The 21,514-nt window shown below is 35.8% G+C and overlaps 1 protein-coding gene across 4 annotated transcripts; it reads left to right on the top strand.

Annotated features, from left to right (window-relative positions):
- The first annotated feature begins 10,307 nt into the window (after positions 1-10,307).
- LOC132164529 (lactoylglutathione lyase family protein / glyoxalase I family protein) lies at positions 10,308-20,523 on the top strand. Of its 4 annotated transcripts, XR_009438390.2 has the most exons (10): positions 10,419-10,573; positions 10,657-10,776; positions 10,868-10,929; positions 11,953-12,013; positions 12,274-12,353; positions 12,459-12,529; positions 13,296-13,385; positions 14,980-15,102; positions 19,464-19,608; positions 20,296-20,523. XR_009438390.2 is itself a non-coding variant. In XM_059575054.2 (9 exons), the coding sequence occupies exons 1-8, from the start codon at positions 10,349-10,351 to the stop codon at positions 15,078-15,080; spliced, it is 636 nt and encodes a 211-aa protein (XP_059431037.2). In that variant the 5' UTR covers positions 10,308-10,348; the 3' UTR covers positions 15,081-15,102; positions 19,464-19,741. The 4 variants fall into 4 exon arrangements, 3 of the variants coding, with proteins under 3 accessions (XP_059431037.2, XP_059431036.1, XP_059431034.1); XM_059575054.2 differs by lacking the exons at positions 10,419-10,573; positions 20,296-20,523 and adding an exon at positions 10,308-10,399 and having other exon boundaries at positions 19,464-19,741; XM_059575051.2 differs by lacking the exon at positions 20,296-20,523 and having other exon boundaries at positions 19,464-19,741.
- Positions 20,524-21,514: the final 991 nt, after the last annotated feature.

Raw genomic sequence — 21,514 nt, 5'->3', positions numbered from 1 at the left:
CGAGCTCGGGCGAGCTATGCCTGCCCAAGCTTGAGCTCGAGCCATGCTCATGTCGAGCTACAAAATTTGAGCTCGGCTTAGCTCGCCAAGGAATATTCCTTGTGCAAGCTTGAGCTTGCTTGCTAGTTGAGCCAAGTACTCAAAGCTCGGCTTGCTCGCTCGGCTAATGCATAATTTTTTTCTTTTTAAAAAAAGAGTTTAACTTCCCGACCAACAAACTAAAGGGTAACTTTGTAATTAAAATTCAAAGTTATTTGTGTTGGCATGTGTGATGAAATATGTGGCTTGGCTTAAAATGGGAGACTTGAAGCCCCTTTTATAGATTACTTGGGCAAGGAATTCTCCTTGCTCTTTCCATGTGGGACAATCAAGCATTGGTTCAATAAGAGAGGCATGCATTCTTTTTATATATTACTTAGGTGGGGAATTCTCCTTGCTTTTTCCATGTGGGACAACCAAACAAGCCAACTTGTGAGGGGGATGTGTTTGCTTTTATTTATTAGTGTGGACATTTGTGAGCAAGCAAATACAAGATAAAAAAAAAAAAAAAAGAAAAAAAAAAAGAGTTTACCTCTTGACAATAACAAAAAAAATGTTTTATATACATGGTTAATATATGAAATTGACTTTGATACCAAAAAAAAAAAAAAGGCCATATATTATATATACATGGTTATTTATCTAACCTTTGTTATATTAACCAATTAACTATATATATATATATATATATATTTCATGAAATTTAAATGAGCGAACTGAGTTTTATATGAGTATTTATCATTTAATAATCAGGTAAAGTTTCGTGTCAACGGACAGCTCATTTAATAACTGAGTCGCGCACAAGCCTAGCCTAAGCGAGCTCTCAGGTAGCTTTGTTAGTTCACAGCTCTATCCAAATTCATGAATAGCATATCGTTCCAATCTTAAGCTTTGTCAAATTATCAAAAATTAATGGTCACAAGCATGGTATCTATCCCAAAAATTCAGGGAGTTAACTGTGGCTACACGCAATTCAAGGGCTAGAAAGCTAAACCCATTGCCTTTGCACAAATCTCTATAGTCACATCTATATATTGCTTACACATATACCATGAGAAAAAAACTTATGTATAAAAGCCAAAACTCTTTGCACATATAAAGAAACAAAAAGACAATCATGTGGAGATTTGCACACAAACTCAAGTGTGGCCATCACAAAGCTTTAGTTTAGTAGATAAAAAAAATTTTATATATGTTATGTGTGAGGAATAATAAACTTTTTCTCTTCAAGTCAGGCAATCAAAATTTAAAAGTGAGATTTTGGCAACCGTGACAACGAGTGATTTGGATTTCAAACTCATAACACATTAATAAAGCCAGAATTCAATATTTCCATCATGATTTGACTTTTACACCTTTATTGTAACAAAGGAAACATGAATGCAATGCTTTGTGTTGATGTGCAAATTATAATTACTCGCAAGTGCACGAGTCGTGTGCAAGTGCGAGGTCGATCCACAGGGAATTGCATTACAAAAATTAATTTCTATCTAAACTAATCATATTTTAACCTAGTTCCAAATTGTTTGTGCAAAATGGTAAACAAAATAAAAACTGAAATTAAATCTAATGATAAAAACACTTAAGGTTTTCAAAATTCACCTCACCAAATCAAAGCACATATAATTATGTTTGTTCATACGTCCGAATTTCAATAAAATAACATTCATGTCCTTTTGTTTTTATAAAATCCTATTCAAAAATTCAATGAATCTATTCGTATTTACGAAAAACAATGCATATTTAGTTTAGTTCAAAAGATCTAATGTATCCATGCTTTGCACAAAAGACAATGGATATCCAAAGTAAATCAAAAGATGCAATGTATCCGTTAGATGAAAAACAATGAATATCCAACGTTTTCACGATTTATAAACAACAATCAATCACAATTTTGTCACACAATTGAATTGAAACGAACTTACATTACATTAAACGACGGAATTGTACGAACAAAACATAAAAACATAAAACTAATCAATGGTGAGGCTTCATCTTCAACCTTAGTTGAAGATTTAGCCTCTCATGATAACAAAATCATAAAGAAACTAAATTAACTTCATTAAAATTAAAGTACTTACAAAAGGTTAGAGTTCAAAGCTCCAAGAACCCAGAAAACATGAAAATTGACAAAGCAAGGCGCCCCCGGTGCATCTCCGTGTGTTTATAATAGAAAAGAATAATATTTATAAGCTAACTTTACGGTTTCAACGTTGCCAGGTTGACTGAGTGTGCTCGATTGCACTCTAGGTGCGATCGATCGTACTTGAGCATGCACTTTCCAGTTTCAATGGGCACGAGTGCGCTCGATCGCACTATATGTGGGCTCGAGCGCACTACCTATGGAATTAGGCAACTCTTGTGAACTATGACTTTGTAGATCTTTGAGTTAGCTTTTAAATGACGCCAAGATCGCTTCAATCTGAGCTCTACAACTCTAGATATGGCATTTTTAGTTGGACTCGTCGGATGCGAATCATCACTCGATCCAAATTTGTTGTCAATGCACCCTGAAGTGTCATAAGCCCTAGAATTAATGGATTTTCCCTTTAAAGGTGCAGTTTTTCATTAGCAACCTACAAAACACTAAAACACCGAAACTAACCAAGACATCAGAAAATAATAAAGCTAAAGGCTTAGCAAATGCAAATTATTTGGCACTCATCAAATACCCTCAAACTTACATTTTGCTAGTCCCTTAGCGAAACAAATAAAAGCAAAAAACATAAGTCCGTTGTCGTGGGAGAGATGATTGCATTTAGCATATGCAACAAGCTTTTTAAACCCTTAGGCATCCCTAAAGGACGAGTGAAGTCTCGTGAGGGTTTAACAGCAATAATACCCACAAATGTTTTTAGCACTATGTCATTGACAATCACTAATTTCCAAACAAACATATGGTTCTTATATCATGAGTAGGTTTAACAAAGTGAACACCACAATCACATCATCAAGTCAACCACAAATCATTCAACTCAAAGATGGAAGTTTGAGACAACACATGCTCCAATAAGGGCAATGTAAGACTAACATACAATCATGAGACTTCAATTTTTTTTCAAAGTTGGCTATACCTCAAAAGTCATAGGAATTCACTCAGATGAGAACAACCAAGGCTTAAATCAAGACATGCATTTTTTGTGTAAGCTATGTAATGCTTGGTTCCCTTAAGCTTTCTAGTTGACCTATGTAACGAGTGTTGGGCAAGTGACTCCCAAACTAGATGGTTTTAGAGCACTAGATGTAGGAACATCCCTAAGGGCTTAATTACTCAAGTCAAAAAGCCTACAAAGCCAAACTAGCCATACAATCAACTAAATTGAATTTCTCATCTTTTTACGCGAACACTCGATACTTAGTGAAGCATGAGGTCCGGTTACTCAATGAGAAGCTCAAACTGATCTTTTTTTTTTTTTTCTTTTTCTTTTTTTTTTTTTTAATTTTTAATTTTTTAATTTTTTAATTTTGAATTTCAAGCCAAGGTTTCATCACACTTCATCCTACAAATCTTAAGATACACCCTAATCATGTTAAATCTTACACCTCATAGATTCTACACTAATATGCTTGTGATAATCAACTAAAACATGTGAAGTCTCTCTAATCCACCAAATGAGTCAAAAGATTCATATTTTTAATGACATGCAGTGTACAAAAAGTTAAACATACCAATGACATGCAAACTACAGTTATGATGTAATTCATGCCCAATCAACAACATAGCACAATATATATATATATATATATATATATATATATATATATATATATATATATATATATATATATATTAAGAGATAAAAACAGTGTTTGTCCCCCAAACTTAAATGACACATTGTCCCAATGTGGCAAGCGATACATACCATGGGATGAGGAACCGGAGTGTGCAAAGGCCAGGGTGTGCCCCGAACTTGAACACCAAAACACCTGTTAACAAAACTAACATCAATATTGTTTTCACAGAAACACACATCAAAAGGTTAATTGCTGTTAGAAACGAAAAAACGAAATAAAAAGAAAAAAAAAAGTGAAGAAAATGTGCAGAAACTAAAATGGGGAAGAAATTTTTACAGTGCTTTCCCTGATCATTTGGATGTCCAACCAATCCCTTCCACCCTTTCTTCTTTAGAATTTGATACCCCTCTGGAAGGATGTTTCGCCATCTTATGTAGCCAACTTCCTTGCTTCGAAAGATTTTCTTAGGACGCCTATTCCTAGATTTGCGCCCTTGTATGCATGATTCCTTGAAGTTCTCGACATAAGATGGCTCTTCGAGACATTGAAAAGATAAAGCTTGTGGTTCATGTTGTGTCTCAAGAGGGATTGTGATGAAAGAGTGAACTTTAGTACTTACTTCCTTATTATTGGACAAATTTTGGGGCTCAATTTGCTCCCGGTGCTCAACTTGTCCCAAGTGATCCTCTTTCTCTTCCTCGTTATCAATGATGAGAAGTTTAGCTGTTGATGAAGATGTGTTAGGGAAGGATATCTCATTGGTTTCCCCATTCTCATTCTGCATCTTAGGAGTGGGATCCAATAAGGCCTTGGCTTGCTCATATATCATGTCAAGATCCAAATCAAATTCAAATTAAGCAAAACATTCTTTTAAAGGATCCTCTATACTTGGCTCCTTAAAAATCTTAGCTTGCTCAAAGAACTTGTCAAGATCTAGATCGCATTCAAATTGAGCAAAACGCTCTTCCAACGAATCCTCAAGACTTGGCTCACTAAACATCTCAGCTTGCTTGAGGAACTTGTCAAGATCCAAGTCACATCCAATTTGATCAAAACGCTCTCCCAACGGATCTTCAAGACTTGGCTAATCAGAAGTCTCAGCATGCTCAAGTAGCTTGTCTAGGTCTAGGTCACCTCCAAATTGATCAAAGTGATCTCCTAAAGGATCCTCAAGACTTGGCTCACAAAAAATCTCCTCAACAGTTTCTTCATTCCCAGGTATGGTTGTGGCTTGGACATGCTCTTGATAGGAATTGCTGGAAGCATCAATCATGTATTGCCCTCTCGCCATCTCCTAACTTTGAAGCTCTTCTTCCTCATTGTCATCCTCTATGCTCTCATTGTCCCAATATTGAGTCATTGGGTCAAGTTGATGTTCATGCTCACTCTGGCCAATCCATTCTTCCACCCCTGCAGTAGCTTGAGTGTTGGCATCTATGAACCCTTGCTTGGATTGTTGCAGTTCTTGTATGCAATGGCTAGCTGTTTGCCTGAATGCCTCAAGTGTGTCTGCCAATGATAATTCTTGTGACATGGGACTAATCGATTGGCCGGTTAGTTGCATGAATTCCTTGAGAGAGTCTTCCAATGAAGATTTATATTTGTATGATGAAAGATTGGAAGATGGATTATCGAACTTCAGATAGTCTGAATGGTGCAGTTCATAATCTTGGGGAGCAAAATTTCCCATAGCATGAGCTTGCCATGAGAAATCAGAATGGTTGCTCCAGTCGGGGGTGTAGAAATTGAAATTTGATTCAGATCCCGAACTGGAGAAATTAGTGTTTATCTGCTCACGTGAAAAATTAGAAAATTGTCCCCAGGATGGACAATTACCTGAACTATGATAAGGGTTGGAGCAGTATGAACATGGTCCATGTGGGTGAAAATTTTGAGGGTAGTTGGTGGGATCTGACATCCTACCACTATGAGAAGCATAAAAATTACCAAACGAAAAATCCATGCTTTACCTTCACTATTTAGCATGCCCCACATAAAACATTAACCAATTTTGTTTTTTTTTTTTTTTTTGTTTTTTTTTTTTTGACAATAGAATAAACAAAAATATAGAAAAGAAAAATAAAAATAGAAAACACAAAAGGACAAAAAGAATTTGCAAAAATGTTTTTACTTAGCTGCTTCTGGTCTGTTGCTGCTGATCTCTGGAAGTGCGCTTGAGCGCAGGTGAAGTGCGATCGAGCGCGAGTGTGCAATGTGCTTGAGCGCAGGCAAGAGATGGGTCGAGCACAAGCGCGATCGCTTGCTGCCTGTGTACTCGAGTGCAGGTGCAGTGCGATCGATTGCACCGGCAGGGACTGGTTTTGCCAACACTACAACAGAAACACAAAGACAACCAACTTTTTTTTTTTTTTTTGGTTAGATAAAATCTCAAAAAAAAAAAAAACAAAACAAAACAAAATAAAATAACATAAACTAAAATTGCAAAAAGAAAACAAAAATCTACCTAAACTAGGAGAAAAATAAAATTAATTCAAACAAAAATCAATTTTCACAAATAGATAATTCCCCGGCAACGGCGCCAAAAACTTGATGTGCAAATTATAATCACTCGCAAGTGCACAAGTCGTGTGCAGTACAGCTTGTGCAAGTGTGAGGTCGATCCACAGAGAATTACGTTGCAAAAATTAATTTCTATCTAAATTAATCATATTTTAACCTAGTTCCGAATTGTTTGTGCAAAATGGTAAACTAAATAAAAACTAAAATTAAATCAAATGATAAAAACACTAAGGTTTTCAAAATCCACCTTACCAAATCAAAGCATATATAATTATGTTTGTTCATACATCCGAATTTCAATAAAATCCCATGCATGTCCTTTTGTTTTTATAAAATCCTATTGAAAAATTCAATGAATCCATCCGTATTTACGAAAAACAATGCATATCCATTTTAGTTGAAAAGATCCAATGTGTATATGCTTTGCACAAAAGACAATGGATATTCAAAGTAAACCAAAAGATGCAATGTATCCTTTGTATAAACCACAATGAATATCCAACATTTTCACGATTTATAAACAACAATCAATCACAATTTTGTCACGCTATTGAATTGAAACGAGCTTACATTACATTAAACAACGGAATTGTTTGAACAAAACATAAAAACATAAAACTAATCAATGGTGAGGCTTCATCTTCAACCTTTGTTGAAGATTTAGTCTCTCATGATAACAAAATCATAATGAAACTAAATTAACTTCATTAAAGTTAAAGTACTTACAAAAGAATTGGAGTTCAAAGCTCTAAGAACCTAGAAAACATGAAAATTGACAAAGCACAGCGCCCCCGGCACGTCTCCGTGTGTTTACAATATAAAAGAATGATATTTATAAGCTAATTTTAGGGTTTCAACTCTGCCAGGTTGACTGAGTGCGCTCGATCAAAGTCCGTTGACTTGGTAGCGTTGAAACCCTAAAATTAGCTTATAAATAGGTGTGATCAATCGTACTCGAGCATGCACTTTCCAGTTTCAATGGGCACAAATGCGCTCGATCGCACTTATGTGTGCTCGAGTGCACTACCTGTGGAATTAGCCAACTCTTGTGAATCATGATTTTGTAGATCTTTGAGTTAGGTTTCCAATGACACCAAGATCGCTTTAATCCGAGGTCTACAACTTTAGACATGACCTTTTTAGTGGGACTCATCGGATGCGAATCATCGCTCGATCCAAATTTGTTGCCAATGCTCCCTGAAGTATCTTAAGCCCTAGAGTTAATGGATTTTTCCTTTAAAGGCATAGTTTTCCCTTAGCAACCTACAAAACACTAAAACACCAAAACATTATAAAAAACATCAGAAAATAATAAAGCTAAAGGCATAGCAAATGCAAATTAAGAGGTCTAAATATATAATATTTGGCACTCATCATGTGTCAATATGTTTTGAACAAAGTGCGGAGCTGAAAACTCTTTTACACCATATATGACTGGTGGCTAATAGGTCCACACATATTGAGGGCAACTATGTGAGGTGCACAGGTCAATGGAGCGACAAAAAAAGAGAGTGTAGCTCTGTTGATAATAGAAGATAGGGACACACATATTTATAAAGATAAGAAATCTGAGAAAAGCATGAGGCTGAACATATATACGAAAAAGAGGGAGAAGCATTCAATATATCCTTTAGATTGATCGAAGGTGAGTGTAGATCTGCTACTGAGGGACACACATTTGCTATGGAGGGGAGGCTAGCTTCCGCTACTTTCTTGGTGAAAGGTAAGTCCGTTCTGTAGAAGCCGTCACTAGAAAATGTGTGTGAGCCATTCAACGCCTACGCCATGTCCTCCAATTTGGCTTGGAATGCATCCATTATTGCGTAAGTCGACCCGCTTTCTTTGTTGAGATTAAACGGCCCTTCTGGTTCGCAGGGTTGTTTGGGATGATGTTTTGCGTCCGACTAATCTTTTTGCTTATGTTGATTCTCAAAGCTCCATTGTAGTAGGAGCTCCATTGTTTTTGACATATGCCCTGGTTGAGATTCCAATGTCCCTAGGCGTACGTTTGTTGGCAGGTGTGGCCCAAAGGTCAACGGTATCATAGGTGATTCTTTTGTTTCATGGTTGTTCGTGTCGTGTTGGTTGAAATCCTCAGGTTGGTGTGGAGGGATGATGTGATCATTCGTCATGTTTTGAAAATTTTTGAGTTGGCCTTGAGATCTCGTCGCCACCATTCTTGACTTTGTCCGGTTTGAACTTTGGATCATTGGTATGATCCTCGTTCCCACATATGGCGCCAACTGTTGAGGCAATTGTCACTCTATGTAGTGATCCAAGTCCAAAGCCTTGCTAAGATGAAAGAGAGATCAGTGGTGGAAGGCAACGAAGTGGGGGGGTATGGTGGCCATTCCACCTCTGATGCCTAAGTCAGAAATTGTATGTTGATGGGGGTAAATAATCAGAGTAAGAATAATATCAAAATGAGAGTAGTAGAGAGATTTCATCGTGTCCTTGGTGTTGCAGTGGACTGCTCCTTTTATAGATGCAGCTGAGTGTGTGAGTCATTGTGGGACTCTTACTTGACTTCTTTGATTTTTGGGATATTCCTTGTAACCACCTTTTGAAATGTGATATGGAGGCTCTTTGACCGTATCTAGTTGTTGGACTTAGATTGGGTTTGTTAAGTGGACGGATCGAGTTGGGACTCTCTATCTGTTGGAGTGTAGATCATATGTGTTGACTGAGTGCATGCCTATATGGGCGCTGGGCTTAGGCCTTGGAGCGTAAGTAACTCTTTTTTTTTTTTTTTTGTTTTTTTTTTTTTTGTGGACTTTGGGCTTTCTTCTTAATGAGAGGGATTGAGCCTTCAACCCTGTTTTGATAATTATAGTGAACTTTCTTGAGGCCTATTCCTGATGCCCACCCTAGTAAACCGCCATTCCCTTGGGTTACGGTAGTGGCCCAATGGGAATTAAGTATTTGTCTGAGGCCCGTTACTAAATCCCACTCCAAATGGTAAGGATGAAACAAGAACATTTTTTTAATTCGTTTAAGCTCATGAACAATGGTAAAATTCCCTTAAATATTTAAACAATACCTCTATAGGCATACAAAGAAGAGGTGTATGGAGGTTGTGCCATGCGGAGCTTATATAGAAGGAGAGAAACATAACTTTTTATGCTAAATCAGCTAGGATTTTCACAATTACCATAATCTCGTTCAAACGAGAATACATTTCATTCAAATGAGATATAGGGTTTCACAATTTATGCGTGCGGCAATCGAATGGGCTTCAAATGGCAGTTTAATCGAAGCATTCTATAGCTCTTTCGTTCAAGCACCTTGCAAATGTAGCTCTCTAAAAGCCATTTTTTTCTTTTGCTCGATCGGGCTTCAATCAGGATTATGATCAAGTAATTTTGAAACTTGACACACATTCTCGTCCGAACAAGAATGGTTTCGTTCGAACGAGATCTTCAACTCCTCAGTTCCAAAGTTTTAGACTTATATTGATAGCCCGTTTTAACCTATAAACATCAGAATCATAAGATCTTTGTCAAATACAAAGTTGTATCCCTTAGAATTAATTGTCTAACGCAATTTAGTTCGCCTTCATTTGATGTCAAAATCAAAATATATGATCGTTTTTACTCCAGCTCAACCCTAAACTTACAACTTACAACAAAATATGTTTTAACGCTAAATTTGTCAACACTGCATTCTTATATCATAGAATTTCTTAATAGTTTTTTTTTTTTTTTTTGGTAACATGTCCACACAAGGGAAGGGAAATTCAAATTAATGATTGAGTTACTCCTTGGGTACATAATTCCTTAATAGTCAAAGGAACTTAGTGTGATCAAGACAGGAATTAGAATATAAATTTCATCAAATAAATAGGAAAACATTTTTTTCCATATTAGGAGTAATATTCATTTATCTTACACAAATATCATAAATTCTACACTAGACTTGTCGCTGTTACGTACGTGAGACCATAAAACTACTGAATAATTGTTCGACGAAAAAAAGAAAAAAGAAAACACGCATTTGCAAGGTGGCATGGACGGGGGACAGTCCGTCGTCGGAGTATATAACTCCAGTTGCGAAAATGTATCCTGGAGAAAGCCATTGCCTCCTCTGCTTCCTACATCACCAAAAGGTAACACTATCATTATCTCTCTCTCTCTCACACCGTGTCAAACACACACGTGTATAGTAGTCCATGGCTGCCGCTTCACTCACCAGCGCCTTATCCCGCCTCTCTCTCTTCCGATTCACGGCCAAACCCTCTCTTTCATCTTCACTCCCATTCTCCCTCACCCCCAAAACCAAGGTTTTAAACGATTCGTCGTCGGGATTTTCTCATTTCAATCTTCAGGTGCTTGTAGTTTATGTATTATTTGTTTTCAAATGCAGGAATTGAATCGATTCCGGTTGTTCTCGATGGCTTCGGAACCCAAGGATTCGCCGGCCAACAATCCCGGCCTCCAGGCAACCCCAGATGAGGCCACCAAGGGTTACTTCATGCAACAAACCGTAATTAGTTTTCATATTTCCATATACATGCTGTCTACGGTTCTGTATGTTTTGTGCAATTTGTTATACGTTTGTGGCATTTTGGCTGCAGATGTTTCGAATAAAGGATCCTAAACTGAGCCTTGACTTCTATTCTCGCGTCTTGGGCATGTCGTAAGTTGTTTGTTCTTTTCTTTTCTCCGATGCTGATTGTGGCCATGTTCGGTTTGTGATTTTGTTATGTGGTATGGTGAATCTATGGCTTTTGGTTATTTAGTTTATACTTTCTTTTGAGACTGATTCCCATGTGTTTATAAATGCTGAAATGCTAATATGCAATTTAGGCGTGCTTGATGCTATTTCTTTTTATGCGAGCAAACTGAATTTTTCTGTGCGCAAATTACATTTTTATGGAATAAATAGTACTTAAATACTTATTTACAGCCAGTTGCCTGGGCCATCTTGCAGTCACGTAGATGAGTTGGGAATCTGAGGGCCTTACTGTGCCACCCTTTTTAACAGCTAGGCTTTCCAAGAGACCTAAAGCGACCTTATGTAATTTAGAGCCGGTTTGAGATTGAATTAAGGAGCTTAAAAAGTACTTTAGTACATAAAAAGTTGTGCAAAGCAAAAATGTGCTGCTTTGACTTTTTTGCTCAAAAACACATTTTTGAGAAAAGCTTGAATATAAAATGAAGCTTTTCTCATAAGCTCTTTTTGAATATAAAAACTCTATTTCCCAACACAATCCAAATAGACTCTTAGAGACCTTTGCAGCACGAATTTTGGGGCAGAGATGGAGTTGTTTTCTATTTGAGAAATGAGTTATTTTGTTCATTCTTTCACTCCTAAATGATGGTCTTTAAGGCATGGTGTTGAACCGTAGTGACTCTGCTTGTAAGATACTTCACAGTTTCACAGTTTCACAGTTTCTATAAGTTTATGATTTCATGATAATGGAGACATGTATGTTTGAATCATATTATTTTAATATGCCTTATATCTTTTCAGTTGAAGACATCTCTAAATTTTAAATTTGTTGTGTTTGAACTGCATAGTCACCTTTGGTTTTTAAACCAATCTGTCGGTGCAGTCATCTTGAAAAATTTCGTCTCTGGAATGTTGAGTGTATCTAGAAATTCGGGTAACCATACAATGTCCAAATTGAAATTTAATAATGACTTTCGGACATTTCAGGTTACTTAAGAGGCTGGATTTCCCAGAGATGAAGTTTAGCTTATACTTTCTGGGCTATGAGGTAAATTACATGGCATTGAATTTGCAAGGGTTATTGTTCTTGTTAGTGCCTTAGTGGCTGTTGGAATGTGGAAGTTGCTATTGTTTGGAACTTTTATACTGTCAGCCGTCTAATATGCATGTCATTGAAGTCTCTTTTTACAGAAATATATTTATTCAGTCTGTCAAGTGTATAGCGAAAGCATGAAACTGAGGTCTCTTTTAGATAGGTTCCTGTACATAACAACTATGACATTTGTGTAAATACTTTTTCTGGTGTAGGATCCAGCATCTGCTCCAAGTAACTCAGTTGATAGAACAGTTTGGACCTTCAGTAAGAAGGCTACAATTGAGCTAACACAGTAAGAACAATATTTTCCACAACATGTCCATTTCTATGTGCAAAGTCATATTTTGTGCACCCAATATTCCCTGATAATGTCTTAACTGGAAAATAATTCTTACAGTAATTGGGGGACTGAAAGCGATCCTGAATTTAAAGGATACCACAATGGAAATTCAGAACCTCGTGGCTTTGGTAATGTGACTTTTAAAGTTGAATGTGATTACATGTGATTGTGATTTTTTTTCCTCCCTTTCTGTAGAGGTTGATTTATGAGTCCATCTTTACCAAAATTCATTGCCTTTTTCTGTGCCATATATGGAGGGTGTCGGGGCAAATAGGCCATTAACTACATCTGCTCTGATCTAATGACTCACATGACATAACCTTTATAATTCGAATACTTGTTCCTATATTTTATAAATTGATTTTTTTTTTTTTACCATAAAAATGAGGAGGGAGCTCAAAGGCATTGGCTTAATTGGTAATTGGCCTAGGCTGATTATGTTTTGGTGGAGGTTTAGATTCCCCTGAAAAATGGTACACTGTCTCATTGTAGTACTGATTAAGAAATGGAACAAGATATGGATGATGTTTCCATTGGTGGATGAGTTAAAGGATGTCTCCGTGGATGTTGAGGTCATCATGACATTTCTGACCCACAACTTATTATATCAGTCTTTTACTGTTGCATATGCAAATGATTTTGAGTGTCAAATATATCTTTAATTAAGTTTTTCCCGACTGCAAATGGAGCTGTATTGATCAAGCTGGTGTTGCTCTTTGGTGCATTGACTTAACATGTATCATAAGTATAATTTGTATGCATCAATGGCGTTTAACCTTTTGTTTTGGTGCTTTAGAGGAATATATATTCTTTCATGTTGATTTCTTCAGCTTTGGAGGAATAATACAAAACGGAATTCAAATTTAAGTTCTTACTTGTCTCATTGTTTTTTAGGACATATTGGGATCACTGTTGATGACACGCACAAGGCATGTGAAAGATTTGAACGCCTAGGAGTGGAATTTGTAAAGAAACCAGATGATGGTAAGACACCTCTACCATACTTATGAATTTTATTAAGCATATTATGTCACTCTTTATGTACATTATCATCTCAAATTCAACTTTTGGGTGGGGATCACTGGGTAGAAAATCTATTGAGCATGATGTAAAGCTTTGAATTGAGTGTAGCTTTAGAAGGGTCATCAAATATTCTATTAAACTGATGTAGCCTATAAATTCTCTTCATATATCCTCTATCTAAGAATATAACTTGGATTTCTCAATGAGCACATATCCCAAAAAAAAAAAAAATTAGAATATATGCAGGGCATATTGTTGAGGACAGACTAGCAATCACCAAAAAAAATTCAGTGAAGAACTTATGATCCATCATTCCTGAATAGCATCTTGAAGTGGAGTTTCTCCATTACTGAAACCCACAAGGTCCAAATATTCCTATTTCAAACTTTTTTTACTTATAAAAAAAAGTATTTGGAGAGTCAATGTCCTTTTGAGAGTGAGTTTCTTTGTCTAGATGGCGACTCTTTGAAAGGTTCTGACTTTGGATAATCTGAAGAAGCGAAAGATAATACTAGCGGAATGATATTGTATGTGTAAAAGGAGCTGGGAATCCATTGATTATCTTTTTCTCCATTGTGAAGTGACTAGAGAATTATGCAGTGTATTTTCTCACCTTTCCGGTGTAGAATGGGTTTATGCTTAGAAGGGTGATTGAGTTGTTATGCTGTTGGCGACAAACAGTTGGGTAGCCATTCAGTTTTAGCCACTTGGAGGAATGTCCCCTTTGTGCTTAATTTGGAGTATTTGGAGTGAACGGAATGCAAGGTGTTTTGAAGATTGTGAGAGGCTGGAAGAGCTCAAGAACTTGTTTAAATCGCTTTCGTATATGAACAGGGCATATAATATTTCTCTCTTGTATAACTTTTATGATTTTGTATATTTTTGTGCTTGCTTTAATACTTAAAAGGGGGTTATCTTTTGTATGCATCTTATGTATTAGGGTTGCACCCCTTTGTGTTTATTAATGATATGCATTACCTATAAAAAAAATAATAATAAAAACAAAAAGAAAAACAATTTCTTGGGATATCTGAGGGAAAACCTTTGAGAGGGTTTATATTTCTAGAGGGCAATTTGTGTATTTAAATGTTCTGTCTGCAAAAACAAAAATTTAGGATAAATAAATAAATAAAATAAAAAGAGACACTTGGTTAAGATCAGGAAAGGTTTACAATTCCTTGGTTAGGAGAAAGACCCTACTGCTGATGTGAGCATATAGGAAATTAAAGATCTTGAATCAATGACATCAACTCATTTAATTTATGGATATTTTGTTTTTATAATTATATGTTTCAGTAGTAAATATTTGTTCAAATCTAGTAATCATTATGCATATAATTAGTTCAATTCTACTGTAGGCAGTATTAATTGTTATAAAAAGTGTGGAAGGAATTTTCCAATTAAAATTCATGATTTTTTATCCTAAAGCTTCTTGCTTTGATTATGCATATACACGCTATATCTAATGAGATACAGTTTTTTTTTTTTATTCCTAATGAGAGATATAGTTATCAAACCGTTTGTTGCTTCTTAAGGTATGTGGAACTGAATGCAGGAAAAATGAAAGGGATAGCATTTATTAAGGATCCTGATGGCTATTGGATTGAGATCTTTGACCTTAAAACTATTGGCACCATTACTGCCGGTGCTTCTTAAGATAATGCCACCATGACTTCAGGTATTTTTTTGGGATTTTCTTGTTAACTACATTTGATTAAATTGTTGATTTCCTGTTGAACTAACCTTATACACCAGTATTCCAAAATATTAGCGTGAGGTTTGTAGTCCACAAATGACAATATGTGGATGGGAACCTATAATGGATGATGGTGTAGATTCCTTTTATCTTCGAAGTCCAAATATGTGGCTGATATGGGTTTAAAATTTTGGTACCTGTTGAGAAATTTAATTTGTCAGATTGCAAGAAAGTTAGAAACATGTTTTTCCCTTGTAGGATATGGTTTAGGCAATGACATTTGCATGCAGAACTATTATACATGGGGACTAAATATGCCCGGGCACATGGGTCAAATAGAAATACTAGTCCACCACCTAATTAGTATGATGTTGAAACAAAATGATATGATAAATGGTTTTGATTACTCGATGCTTAAACTATATTGCGAAGTTTATGAAATATCTTTGTTCATTCATGGAAGTCGTCAATAGGCCTTGTTGATTGCCCTGTGAATTTCTCTGATTAGATTTGTCTAATATCATTATATTCTTTCTTGCATTTCATCTTGTGTTTGCACCTGTTAGTAAATTGAGCCAACTTGAGTTAAGACTCCAGAATGTGAAATGTTTTCTATTAGGTAAGAGTCTTTATGAATAGTGGTTCAAGATGCTCTATATAGGATTACAGAATAAGCAAAGCCCTAGATAAATTTTTCTAACGAAGGTGACACATGATATTTCCTGCCAATCAATGACACTGCTGACTGAACAAATTGACTGTCCAATCCCCCTGTCCTTGCTTGCATTTTGAAGCTAAGCAAGTTGTTCACTACACAGGTGTTCCTGCCCTAGTCCCGTATTGTCTCCCACTCTCTCTCAAGATGATGTTGTGGTGTGTGTGTATACATGCCAGCTTGCTTCTGAAGCAACTTATGTACACAAAAGGGAAATAGGAAGAGAAAAAGTTGGAGAATAATAATACTTAAATTGATAGTCTCGGTGTACGGAAGACAATTAAGGTGGGGTAGAAACTTACTGCTTTTAAGACCTTACTTGAAAGACAAGCTTTGAACTTATTTTTTGCCATCTAGGTTGGTTTCCATCAAAGATCTTTGAGTTCCCATCTTAGTATAAAAAGCGTAGAGCTGCAACATCTGCAGCTTGTATCATGTTGAAGGGAAATTATATGATAATATAGGTGTCTATATGATAATATTGGTGTATGCATATGGATGACAGAAATTGTTTCTCAACTGCTAGTCACGGAATTTTGGAATCAAGATTTTGTGTTTGCATTTAATATTGTCCCCAATGACCAGATCAATGATTGATGAATCTCTTACACCCAATAGATACATTAGGGACTTGCATAGTGGTATAATTTTCTGAGATAATATATAAAATATCATATGCTACTTGGGGATTTGAATTTGGCATCATAGACCTAGTCTGCCATTTTACTTATCACATGCACTCTTTAAGTCTTCGTTGACATTCACAGCATTGATGACAATGCTGCTTAGCCATTCTCTAATATCATCAATAAGTGGCGTTTTAAGGGGGTGGAAGCGGGTGGATAGGCTTCTTGTAACGACTCAGAGAAAAACGCTAACCACATCTGCGCTATTATTCCAAAAAGACTAGTCAATTTGGAGTTTCCATAAAATTCATTATAAAATTCAATTTCACCTAGTAACTAAGCGATGTGGGACTTAGCACCTATGACTATCTTTATAAACCACCCACTCTATGTAGGTTTCTTCTCATCTTCCCAATATGGGACTAGGGTGTTACAAACTCCTCTTAAATTCCTGACATTCTTGTCAGGGCCACGTCATGCAGTGCTACCACATGACCTAGCGTTACTAGGTGGCTCTGATACCACTTGTAATGACTCAGGGAAAAGCGCTAGTGACGTAGCAAAAGACTAAGGTAACTAATCAAAGACTAGCATCTTTGATTTTGTAAGGAGAAGCGTCTTCGTCTTTTACCCAAAAAGATAAAAACAAGTCTGTATGCTAAAAGAAAGATAAAACTACGCAGAGTGTTTGAGAGACAATTCTCTAATTTGATAATAATTCAATGAGTTTTTTACATAATAAGCTAGCCTATTTATAGAAGATAAATACTTGTAGAGAAAGTAAACCTACTTCTAGTAGAGAAAGTAAATCTAATCCTAGTAGGAAAGTAAACATAATCCTAGTAGGGAAAGTAAACATAATCCTAATAAGGAAAGGAAATAAAATACTAATAAAATAAAATCAAATCCTAATATAAAATTGACAATCAGCGGGAATCGTGACAATATTTTCTTCTGGTAAAATTCTAATCAAGTGGCACTACTCCAATATTATTTTTGATATTTTTTTTTATTTTCGTTTTTATCGAAAATATAGGTAAATATTGTCTTACATCAGACACCCCCACTTGAAAAAAACTCATCCTCGAGTTTTCTTCTGGGCATAACACGAGCGGCTTCTCTGAAGAAAGGTACTTGGAGAAATCTACATAGATAGCATCAAGACTTGATTTTTCCTTTTCGTCTACTTTTGGAAAAATTCCTCCAACGATTTCTTCATGGATGTTATCTTCAACTTCACCGTTTTCTTCAAAGGAATCACCAATTTTTGGGTTGATTGTGATGAGTTGCACCTGTGACGGAGGAGATAGTGGTTCTTCTTGCATTGATGTAGTCATCGGAACCAATGATTGTGGCTGCACATAGTTTTTCTCTAATGGCAACTCCACTTTTTTAACCAAATTAACATCTTCCACATCTCTTTCACCATAATTAATATTCTCTTCATAGACAGTTACTATTTGGAGATTTATGAATATGGTTACGGATAGGTTGAATCAAACTTGCGTCATCGTCAATGAACTTGTCAACATAAGGAAACTGAACGGGTTTCACTTGGATCCCATAGTCATCTTTGGCATCACTGTCCCTATAATTCCAAAGGGAACCCATATGCATGCGTTCCAACGTCTCCCGCATCTGGTGCATCTCCTGTTGCATAGTGTGCATAGCCTACTTGAACTCTTGGAATTCAGTTCTCCAAGGAGCTTTTGATCACTTGATGTATCGCTAGTAATTGGATCTCGAAACATCTCTCTCAGGAACAGCGTCGTTATAGAAGTTGTTGTTGTAGTATAAGTTGGCCATCGAATCCGGATAATGCCGGCTCGGATACCCCATGAATTTGGCTCTTGAAAGAGCCCCACATCTACAAGCGGCGTTGTTGGAGAAGTTTGTCACTGTTGCGCTGATTGGCCATGATTAGGATAAAGCCTGCTCTGATATTAACTGACGCAGCGGAAGACTAAGGTAACTAACCAAAGAGCAGCGTCTTTGATTTTGCAAGAAGCGTCTTTGTCTTCTACCCAAAAAGATAAAAACAAGCCCTTGCAGGCTGAAAGAAAGATAAAACTCCGCTGAGTACTTGAGAGATAATTCTCTGATTTGATAATAATTCAATGAGTTTTTTACATAATAAGCTAGCCTATTTATAGAAGAGAAATACTTGTAGAGAAAGTAAACCTATTTCTAGTAGAGAAAGTAAATCTAATCCTAGTAGGAAAGTAAACATAATCCTAGTAGGGAAAGTGAACATAATCCTAATAAGGAAAGGAAATAAAGTACTAATAAAATAAAATAAAATCCTAATATATAATTGACAATCAGCGGGAACCATGATAATCCTTCATTTTGTACTTCTATTGTCTGAAAGGTGGTAAAATTCTGATCAAGCAGGCTCCAATATTATTTTTGATATTTTCTTTATTTTCGTTTTTATCGAATATATAGGTAAATATTGTCCTACATCTGCTAATCACATCTGCACTATTACTCCCGAAAGGACTAGTCAATTTGAATTTTTTTTTAAAATTTATTATAAAGCCCAGTTTCACCTAGTAACTAGGCAATGTGGAACTTAGCATCCATGATTATCTTTATAAACCACATACTCTATGTGGGCTTCTTCTCATCTTCTTAATATGGGACCGGAGTGTTATATCACAAGTCCTTTATGGTGGCAAATCTCTTGATTGGTTAAGCATTGCTTGTAAAGTTTCACTCGATCCAGCTGGGCCACCTGCATCTGTGTGCTTCGGGATCTCCAGATGTGCTTCATTCTGCTCATGTTAAACTTGATTGCTTTAATTATCTACATTATTGGGTGACTAGTTTGCTGTTACTTTATATTATCTTTCTTTAGGGCGGTTCACATCTGATTTGATTTGTTGCAGTTATAGTGGTGGATGCTTTATTTTTCTTTATACATGTATTTGATTTGAGTTAAAGCAAGGTTAATAGGATTTTTAGACTCCACCAACTAAATGTTATTGGTTCTAATGCAGGAAAGTGGAAGGCTTCAGACGCCTTATGTAATCATCTGTTTTCCCTTGATGCACTCTGGAGGTACGCTTCAATAATGACATTTCTTGGAAGAACTCGGTTCCTTGTAACTATTTGCCATTGGAGACTCTTTTGGGGGACTATCATGTAAGTTTAGCTGGAAACAAGGAAAGAAGTATAGTTGTTTTCTGTTCTTTCATGATTTGCCTTATCTACTTACCTTGAGTACGAATTGGATTTTTTTGGTCCCATAATGTGGAAGGGGTGTTTGATGAATCAATTGCAATGCTTAATTACCCCAGTACTATTATTTTTGGGCAAGTAAAGAATTCTAATCAGCATGGGAATGGTATTGAGTGGAAATTAGGAAGCTATATCTGGTCCTCCCTCCTTTCAGATCCTCCACCATTTAAAGAAATAAATGGTGGATCTGAAATGAGGGATTCCATGCGAAGAGTCAGAGATGTATATTCACAAAGAGAGGGTTGTCTGTAAGATATATATATCTATATATGACATCTGTTGGAATTCGAAAACTTGGGTAGTCTCGGGTCGAAAACTTAGGGTAAGTTATGGTGGATGAATATCTTGCCAACCCCTGTTGGAAGTCGTCAGAAGTGACTTTCTTTTGAATTCTAGTTTCAATAGGTTTTTATTTTAAGATGTTTAAGGTGGTCTATCTTATTTAATTATATTGCCTTATTGAGATTAATGGACATTCTGAGAATAAAGCTTTCTCAAGCATCATAATTTATATTTCGTTGCTCAAATTTAATGGCATGGCCTTTTAAATTGATCAGGGTTCTCTATTCCCCTTATTTTTCTGTTTATTAGGTTGAGATTTGGATAAGATGAGGATCAGGAGTGGGCACTATGTTGATTTTGGATACGAATGGATCCTAATAATAATAATTTTTTAATTTGAATCATTGAGACGGGTTGAATATTGTAACCCAATTTTATTTGGGCTGAATTCAGTCGTTGACGCTGGACAGCCTTACTTATAATACTTTAAATAATTTTACTGCATTAAATAAATATAATGTGAAAATTTTATATGGAGACACAAAAACTACTATATTGAGAAGATTCGACCAACTCTAGTCACCTCAAAAAGTCTCATCTCTACTTCCCTAAAAAAAGTCGCATCTTTAGGGTTTTTGAGAGATTTAATAAACTGCCCTTTTAGGCTTGACACCTACAAAATTAGGGGCTTGTGATGGTTGCTTGTCTGATCCAAAAATTTTACGAACATGTACAATTTCTTGAAGATTCTGCTCTAGATTTTTTGTCTATTGCACCACTGCGCTGCTTGGATTTATTTGAGAAATGTCACTCAACATTCTCAAATGTCTGTCTGTGCAGTATTCCTTTTGTTCTTTTATTTTTATTTTTATTTTAAAAATAATAATAGTAAATAAGCGGATGTGAATGTGTTACATAGATAAGGATGTTGGAAGATGGGTACTTGAGAATGCTTAGTTGTATTTCTCATTCTTGAAATATTTGGTTCAGTTTGCAGTAAGAGCATCTCCAGTAGTAATAGCCAGAATAATTACTGAAAAAGTACAATTATCTACTTTAATTACTACTTTTTCTATATTCTCTCTAACCGATTTTCTATTCTCTTCTCTATTTGTATTTAAATATTATTTTTATTTTTATTTTTAAACTATATTCTTGCCAACACAAGATGAAAAGAAAAATATTAAATTTCACATTCTTTTCGCTGCCCATCCAAGTGTTGCACCAGTTGCAAATTCTTTTCAAGTATTCACTTGGCATTAGGGGCGGAATCAAGACTTTTTGAATGGGGGACGAAGGTATATAGATACATATAATTTCTCTATATATGTATGTTTGTGCGAATTTATGTAAAATAAAAACAAAGAAGTCTCAAATTTAATTTCGTAGTAAATCATAAGTCATTAATATATATAAAAATTACATGTCTATAAAATCATTTTAGAAGAGATCAGGAGAACTTTCCTTTCGGAATACACAAGTTTCCTATTTTGCTAGACATGTACAAAGAAAAGACTCGAAAAAATAA

The sequence above is a fragment of the Corylus avellana genome, chromosome 8 (genome assembly GCF_965113065.1).
Source record: "Corylus avellana chromosome 8, dhCorAvel1.hap1.2, whole genome shotgun sequence".
NCBI classification, from domain to species: domain Eukaryota; kingdom Viridiplantae; phylum Streptophyta; class Magnoliopsida; order Fagales; family Betulaceae; genus Corylus; species Corylus avellana.
The sequence above is the reverse complement of the archived record's forward strand: the minus strand, read 5'-3'. Positions and strand labels throughout refer to the sequence as shown.